The sequence below is a fragment of the Psammomys obesus genome, unplaced genomic scaffold (genome assembly GCF_907164565.1).
Source record: "Psammomys obesus unplaced genomic scaffold, mPsaObe1.curated_primary_1811, whole genome shotgun sequence".
NCBI classification, from domain to species: Eukaryota; Metazoa; Chordata; class Mammalia; order Rodentia; family Muridae; genus Psammomys; species Psammomys obesus.
The window spans coordinates 17098023-17107359 of NW_026596117.1; the positions used below are offsets into that span (position 1 = coordinate 17098023).

Below are 9337 nucleotides of genomic sequence, written 5' to 3' on the forward strand. Positions count from 1 at the left end.
CACACACACACACTGCACACACATGTGCAGCTGAATCTCCTGAGTTCATTTAGTGTTGCTCTCTTACATGTATGTGTTTAATGCTAACCATTTGAGAGCAGATGATTTATCAGGGAGTGCATCCCAGGAGAAAACTGATTATCCTTCTCTCAGTAGCCGTTGGTTGTGCTAGATAAGCAGAACTTTCAAATCACTGTTATCCTATTGATTTTGGTTGCTCAGTTGCTTTTCTGCATGTTGTTTCTTTGGGTCTACTTTAGTGAAATGGAATAAGGATCATGCCTTTCAACTTTTGTGATAATTAACATTTCCTGAGCTCTCTTTGTGTGTTATGAACTGCCTTGGGCTTTATAAAGTATGTCCCTGGAACTCTGAGCAAACCTAAGAGGTAGCTATTATTTTTGGGAAACCAGTCACAGAGTTAAATTGATTTTTTTCAAAATTTTTAATCAGTTACTTTTCTTGTTATTGTATATCACAAAAGCAACCTAAGGCAGGAAATAGGTGTTAGTTTTGTTTAGACTCATGGTTGGAGGCTACAGTCCATCATGAGGAGTGGTGGGGTGTCATAAAAGATAAAATGTGAGATTTGTGTTCATGTTATGACACAATCAGGATATAGAAGGGGAGAGATGAATGCTGTTCACATTAGGGTACCTCATCCCACCGATGTTGCAGCCCTAAATGAGGCTATGTATTTCCACTTCAATCAGTCCGATCTAGAGTCTCTCTCCCTCACACATGTGCCCACGTGTTTGTCTCTTACTTGATTCTAAATCCAGTGAAACTCATAATACACATTAACCATATCGGTCAGCTAGTAACAGGTTTAAGGTATGGGGACTAAGTTTGTTTGATTCATTCTATGTGAGGGTGAACATATGGTTTATTATAAAACAAAGAGCATAGATAGATAAATGTTTGAATAATAGCAGTGAACTGGACCATTGTAGGCAACTAAGATATATGTTGACTAAATCATCCCACCAGATCTAGGACAAATAACCTCATAACAAAATCCTTTGGATATATAAATTATTGAAAGCTTGTTTAAGGTGTAGACAAATTACCTTAAAAGCTAAGAAAGGAAGAGGAAAGTGGAATAAACCTGAGGCAGTGGAATGTAAAGTGGTCAGTTCCATCTTTGCCTGGAGAATGTGGACCCTGTTCTTGCTAACTGATCATCCTACACACATAAGCAGTCGGTGCTGCACTCCTTACTGAGCGGTCATATAAGCAGAAGAGAGGTTCTGTTGTACAATGTTCCTACAGCTTCAAATGGTGAGTTTATGAAACTTCTTCCCATTGCACCATCTATGATTTATCCTTTAAGAGCTAAAAAGATGACAGCAATAGAGTGCTCGAGGTGGAACAAGTGCGATGACTATTAGGCTGTTTCATAGTGGTCAGTATAATGACTTGAAGTGAAAAAAAAATGTGATATGCTTTCTAGCTCAGGTGTCTTGTTATATAGAAAGGAGCACATTGCCTGGAAATCCCTATTCCTTTTATCCATTCTCATTTCTAAATGGCATTTCTACTTGAGTACTACCTATAATTTTGACTAAAGTAAAGTCTAGTGAGAGGAAGCAAAAGATTTCATCTTAAGCCAGGAACTGTGGGTAGATTAAAGCTTTCTTTTTCATTCTGCCCAAAACAACCTTCTTTAACTGTTTGATTGTTCATAACAACATTTCTCAGAAATTAAGATGTCAGAGTGAGAGATGTCAACTCAACTAAATGAGGAAAGATCAAGATTATATACTGCATCAATGTGGCTGAACTTGGGGCCCATAAAAACCTGGTTCCAACCAACATTGAAAAATAGGTAATATGTCACATGACTGGGTAGCTGCATTGATCCCTATGCATGCTGCAAGATTCGAAGATATTAAACCATATCTCCACCCTTAATAAGCCAGTATTGGCTTAATGTATGACAACAAGGCTCTGTCTTCCCTTTATCTCTATATTTCTATTTGCCAAGGTAAGTTGTTTTATTGGTAAAGGTTAAGTATATAAAAACAATTGAATATGATTTGTTGAGATTTCTTTTTTAACTTTTATTAATTACACTTTATTCACTTAGTATCCCCCTGTAGCTCCTTCCCTTCTCCCCTCCCAAACCCTCGCTTCCTCCCCCTTCTCCACTGATAGGGGAGGTCTTCCTTTCCTTCCTTCTGATCCTAGTCTATTAGGTCTCATCAGGAATGGCTGTGTTGTCTTCCTCTGTGGCCTGGTAAGGCTGCTCCCCCCTCAGGGAGAGGTGATCAAAAAGCAGGTCAATCAGTTCATGTCAGAGACAGTCCCTGTTCCCATTACTATGGGACACAGTTGGACACTGAACTGCCATGGGCCACATCTGTGCAGGGGTTCTAGGTCATCTTCATGAATGGTCCTTGGTTGGAGTATCAGTCTCAGAAAGACCCCTGTGCCCAGATTTTTTGGTTATGTTGCTCTTCTTGTGCGCTCTTGTCCTTTCCAGGTCTTACTATTTCCCACTTCTTTCATAAGATTCCCTGCACTCTGCCCAAGAGATTTCTATTAAATTAAGATAAATTGTAAAAGAAAATTATCAAAAGTTATTTTTGTAAAAAAAAATTAAAAAACTTAGTATAAAGAGATCTCAAGAATTACAAAGTTCAGAATCTTGAACTCTATATTTATCTTAGGCTAATGGCCTTGTGCAAAAACAAAGTAAAACAAAATATTTTCAAAGACCTTAAGTATGTGATAGAGAGTTATTGACTTTTATTTCCTGTACTGAAAGTAAAAAAGAGCATATGAAAAAATAACCCCTGCTCAGATGTAGTCTGTGGTAGCTCAGTCATCAATTGGTTTCCCATGGTAAGGGAAACAAGGACTATTTTTGACATGAACTCAATGGCTGGCTCTTTGACCTCCCACCCCACCTCCCCAAGGGAGGAGCAGCCTTGCTAGGCCACAGGAGGAGGACATTATAGCCAGTTTTGAAGATACCTGATAAGCTAGGGTCAGATGGAAGGGGAGGAGGACCTCCCCTATCAGTGAACTTGGAAAGGAGCAGGGAAGAGATGAGGGAGAGAGGGTGGGATTGGAATGGAATGAGGGAGGGGGCTATGGCTGGGATACAAAGTAAATAACCTGTGATTATTATAAAAAAATAAAAATTTAAAAGAAAAAATAAACCAGTTTCATAGGCTGTCTTCTTTTTTTCTGTTTTTCTAGAACTACTGCAAGTTATTTTGAAGGATCAAATATTTTTCAAGTTTGTCATGCATATGATAAGACAACATACACATTCATGGATATGTAAAAGCATTGTGCTTTGGTAAAAGCAAATTGCACATTGTACAAAGAGTTTCAGAAGTTCCCCACTCCCATGCTGTGCAAGGTGCTCTAGACGTTTGTGCATAATTTGATGGACAGTAATATTCTGGGACTAGTCCTTAGTGGAGAGTACATTTCTCCGTGAGAAAGACTGAGTTTATATATTTTTATTTTACTTGGGTTGATGATACTACTAAGTTATAATTTTTATTAGCTACTTCTGCAGGTTTTAGAAACTTTAATATTGATAACTTCCTCATGAAAAGCAGAGGAGCTTTCCAATGTAGGAAGCAGAGCACAGCTCATCAAACTTCAGTCTGGAAACCCAAGTATGATTCTGTGTGGGTCATTTACTTTCCCAACTCTATTTTTCTGTAAGCTGGCATTTAAAGGGTAGCTTTGACCATACAGAGTTTTAAATGAGAAAAGAGACAGTGCTTATCATATTGTATGTGCTCAATTAGCACTGTAACTCTAGATCATTATTTTAGCAGCTTTTTACAACCCCTTCAAATTTTTGAATTAAAATCAACTTTTCAGCAGGTTCATTATATCATTAGTAAGTATCCCTTAAACTTAGGTGAATTCATTCAGAAGAAAATTATACTTTCATTCTTTGATTTGACAGGCTATTTCTTTCTTGTATGTAAAAATATAGATATTTTTTTCTTTCTAGAACTCAAGCCACTGAACATCCCCAGCCTTCCTTTCCAGTTCCACCAGAGATATTCCTGCCATCAGGTTATACAGGGCAGCTTTTTCAGCCAGGATCCAACTCAGATTATTACTCACAATCTGACAGTTTTGATGAAGAACCTCCTTTGCTGGAAGGTAAGTTAAGGCAAAGTTCTTAATGTGTGTACAGCTCAGAGAACTACAACAGTAATCAGCGCTTAACCTCTCTGCCAGAATGCTGCACACAATGCTTTATGTGTAATTTTTACAGTTACCAGGACTCTGCCAAACCAAGACACATAAACCTAAACTACTGTAAGTTTGCTGCATTTTTTGGTGAAGTTTCCAAGTATGTTTGTTCTGTTGCTGTGGAACTGTTGCTGTTATTCAATGTTTCACACTGTTTCTTAGATACTGACTATGGCTATGCAAAAACAGGAAAGACATGTTATGGGAAGGGGTTTATATCAGAGTAACAACACCTCTCAACCATCATAATGCACTTCATAACAGGATTATTATATTCTTTGCTGTTTGCCTCAGAGCAAAGGAGATGGTTTCTCAAATTAATATTTCTTTGTGGTTGACATGAAGGCAAGCTCTGGCTCTCATTCTCTCTCTCTCTCTCTCTCTCTCTCTCTCTGAATTTGGCAAGGCTAGGTGAAGGAGAATACAGTTCCAGTTCATAACAATGTTCTTAGGAAGGAAACGCAGGGCTCTTGCATATGAAGGTCCAGATAGATTTCAGGATTTTTTTATGCATATGTAGGCATGCTATGTTTTAATTAAGAGTTTTTGTTGGAAGTAACAACCTTAAGAGAGAACTTAAATGTCTCCTGGATTTACTTTAGAGAGCTAACAAGAAATGTCCAGTGAGGAAATTCCCCAAATCCTCCATACTCTATAGGCTCTAAGTGGAATCTAGTGAAAATGAAGATTATAATTCCCAATATTTTCCATAAATATATTGTTTACTTCCTTTGAATTCAATAACCAGATGGAGTTAACACAGCCTTTTTCTTTGCATAAAATAATGTAAAAAGGAGAAAGATTTAAACAGTATTGACTAGCATGGAAAATTGGGCAGTAGATCTGTTAGTACTTTAAAAGCTATTGCAGTTTTGTGGTCAGCTTAGTCTATTCCTCCTCTGCAATTACGAAACAACTGATCCTTATAAATCATTTTTATTAAGCATTTTTTACTTCATCAATGTCTTTGCCTTGAAAAGCCTATCCATTTTAAGTGCGTTCAGATATAAATTGAAAAATATAGAAAAATCTGAATGATTCTTTCCAGCTACTATACTATTATCTTATGTGTGTGTACATATTGTATAGTTACTCCAAAAGAATATACTATTCTTCAGTGAAAACATTTGTTTTAAGTATTTTAAAATAAATTTGAATCATACAATTTTATAAGGTCTTCTTTTCAGTTACTGTATCATAATCATTATTACCTATGGGTTCTTTAAAGTCATTAAATGTTTAAAAAAACATGATTTATAAGGGAGTGTGGGGTTGGGGAGGGAATGAGGGAGCGGGATACAGCTGGGACACAGAGTTAACAAAATGTAACTAAAAAGAAAAATAAAATAAAAAAATTCAGATGCCACAATGTAAATGTTCCTTAAAGTTTATAGCCTATTACAAGTAATATTTTGATAAATATCAATAAATATCTTAGTTAAAAAGTTTTGGCCTGTGCAGCCTTTGGTATATAACTATAACAGTGAAAAAATTTGTTCAGAATGCACTTAGAACATTGTCAGCTGAAAATGAATTTTCTACTGCACTTTATAGTAAAATATTCAATGTCTATGCCAACTTGATAGTAAAAAAAAGAAAAATGAAGACTATGTGTAAGACTTTCTACTTTATATTTTATATTTACTACTAGAAGTCTGAGAGGTTTTCATGTTTATTGATGGCTTTTATTTCTTCCCATTTTTGTGCTTTTTGCCATATTAGTATTATCCTTTCCTCATTTTAAGATATGTTTAGATAACAATATGTTAATAACTTTCTAGAACATGCATTTGAAAAATAACCTTTTTGGCTGTTTGTTGGTCTTTGGAGACACATGAAATTTTAGTATTTATATTTCAAATTTAAGAATAATATTTCTTGTAGGCTTTTGCTTACAACCTGCTTCTCTAGGTTAACATAGCATTTATATAAATTTCCTTAAAGCCACTCAGATTTTAAAGTAATATTTTTGTTTCAGATTTTCATAAATTATACGTACACTATAAAGTAAAAACTAAAAATTCACCAGAGGATAATGGTCAAACTAGAAAACTTACTGTTATTTGTTGTTTTCTACTTGTAGCACAGGCTTGATACTTACATCTGAAAGGTTGGTGCTATAGTTTATGTAAAAATAAAGATCTTATTACACTTTTTAACTTTGTATCATATACTTTACTACCACTAGATGACAGCAAAACAATAAATTTTATGTTCAAGACTTACAAAGGTTATATCTTCTATTTTATACAATAAGGTGCTATGTCAAGATTCCTACAATGAATATTTTGTAATAAAATTGAAAGCAAAATATTGTAGACATTCAGTTGAAAATATAAAATGTCTTCTTTTCATGAAAATATTTATTGCATTCTATATTCATCCATAATTTTATGACTCAGTATTGAAATGTGCTCAAACCTTAATTACGCCTACAAATAAATGGTAGAAATCAGTAATAATATTGAATGAAACATTTTTCCATATTTTTTACAGAAATAACTACTCTTTTTTTGAAGGAAAAAATAACATATTTTGTACCAGTCACTTAGCTGTGATAAAAACTAAAAATAAATTTGAAAGTGACAAAAGCCTGGTGTAAAATTAATTTAAGAAGTGACATTTCTTAATTTTTATTGTCTTCTGATATTTAAAAATCACATTAAAATCCTAAGCCATTTTAAGCTTCTTGAACCACTGGTCTCATGGATATCAGATATAACACACTTAAAGTAAAGGAAAAGCATGGAATCAGAAATTTACACAACTTGCTCACTCTTTTTAAAATTACTTCTTTTTATTTTTTGAGATTATAGTATAATTACACTATTTCCCAATTTCCTCCTTCCTAATCCTACTTGCTTTCTTTCAAACTTGTGACCACCTTTTTCATTAATTTCTGGAACATATGTATATATATAAAAATATTCCTAAATACAACCTGCTCAGTGTGTATATTGTAACTTGTATGTATGCTTTCAGGTGCCCATTTTCTTTCTAATGTTTATTTTCCTCTCTTTCTTAATATTTTTCCTAATCCACTGCTGGGGGACAAATTTGGACCCTTATATATGTGAAGTTATACCCTCTTCCATGCTTAGGATGACAAATTTCTACCCAGGGGACTGTATGTGCAAACGTTTATCCACCTGTCTTCCGACAGTTTCTAAACGTTGAAAGAAAGCCCCTCTATGACCTGAGGATCATTAGAAAACCATCTTGTGCAAAATGTCAACTTTGGAAACTATTTAAGTCATACTTGCCACCATTAAAAAAATATGAGGATAGAGATGTGTCTCAGTGGGAGATAGTTGGCCTAGCACCCAATATCTCTAAGTAAGTAAGAAAATAAATAAATAAATAAGTAGCTGAACTGTTCTCATTATCTGACCAGAGGTATTTGTACATGCTTGGAAGTGCAGTTGAGTTTAGGAAGAATATCCTTACCAAAGAAAAGATAGAATGCATTAGATAAATAGTTGATAGATAAATTATGTGTGTGTGTATATATATATATATATACAGTTGAATTTAGGAAGATAGGCTTCCTTATGGGAAAGAAGTAATAAGAGGTGGATAGATTACAGATATAAATAGATGATATATAGATATATAGAGAGATAGATAGATGATAGATAAATGATGAATAGATGATAGATGGTAGATTAAATAGATAGATAGATAGATAGATAGATAGATTGATTGATTGATATCTGATTGATTGATAGAATGATAGATGAACAGCTGAAGTTAGGAAGATAGCCTTTCTTGTAGGAAAAATGGAATAAATATAAGATAGATAGCTAGATGATAGCTAGATGATAAATAGATAATAGATGATAGATTTGATATATATAGATAGATGATACATAGATGATAGAAAATAAATGGGATGGATAGCTAGATAATAGATAGAATAATAGATGAGAGATTATAGATGGATGAATAGATAGATAGGTAAATATATGATATATAGATGAATAGCTGATAGGTACACAGAAGATATAGATAGCTGGATGTGCAGTTGAATTTAGGAAGATAGTCTTTTGCAGAAAAGATGGAACAAGTAGATAGATGGATAGATAGGTAGATAGATAGATAGATAGATAGATAGACTATATATAGATGATGGATGATAGATTAGATACAGGTAGATAGATGCTAGATATATGAAAAACACAGATATATGAAAGATACATATAAAAAGAAGATAGATAATAGATGGATGGATAGATGATAGAAAGATAAAAAGATAAATGATAGAAAACATAATGAATGAATTGATAAATGACTAGAAAGATGATAGGTAGAGGATAGATGATAGATTAGATATATGATAGATATAAACAGATAGGTGATAGATTATAGATGATAGACGATAGACAGATGATAGATGTAATGATAGGTAGATAGATAGACAGAATGATAGATGAATAGATGGATGAACAGATAGACAGACAGAGATAGCTAGATATACAGTTGAATTTAGGAAAAGAACCTTTCTTGCAGGAAAGACTGAATAAGGAAAGAAAGAAAGAAAGAAAGAAAGAAAGAAAGAAAGAAAGAAAGAAAGAAAGAAAGAAACATTATGGGTGGGGGTGGGACTGGTCAATGTAGAAATGTAGATTTTCTGTCACTCACTTTTAGACTTTGAAAGTTACTTAACCTCTCTAATTCCCAGCCATCCGATGAATAAAACAGAAATGAATCGACACTACTTTTTTTTTTTATTTTTCTTTTTAGGTACATTTTGTTAACTCTGTGTCCCAGCTGTATCCCGCTCCCTCACTCCCTCCCCAACCCCACACTCACTCCCTGGTCTCCTCCCTGCCCCTTTCCAAGTCCCCTGATAGGGGAGGACCTCCTCCCCTTTCATCTGACCCTGTTTTATCAGGTATCTTCAGGGCTGGCTGCAAAGTCCTCCTCTGTGGCCTAACAGACTGCTCCTCCCCTGGGGGGGGGTGTGTGTGTGTCAAACAGCCTGCCCTTGAGATCCTGTTAGAAATAGTCCGTGTTCTCCTTACTTTGGAAAACTACTTGGTTACTGAGCTACCACAGGCCACATCCGAGCAGAAGTTCTAGGTTATATCCATAGATGGTCCTT

General features: G+C 34.7%; 1 protein-coding gene across 1 annotated transcript in view; it reads left to right on the forward strand.

Moving 5' to 3' along the window:
* The first annotated feature begins 1932 nt into the window (after positions 1-1932).
* Yipf7 (Yip1 domain family member 7) overlaps positions 1933-9337 on the forward strand; it is a 14113-nt gene continuing 6708 nt past the window's right edge. The window contains exons 1-3 of the mRNA XM_055629178.1: positions 1933-1987; positions 3536-3638; positions 3986-4140. Of these exons, the coding sequence (XP_055485153.1) occupies positions 1933-1987; positions 3536-3638; positions 3986-4140 (313 nt within the window). The remainder of the gene's footprint in view (positions 1988-3535; positions 3639-3985; positions 4141-9337) is intronic.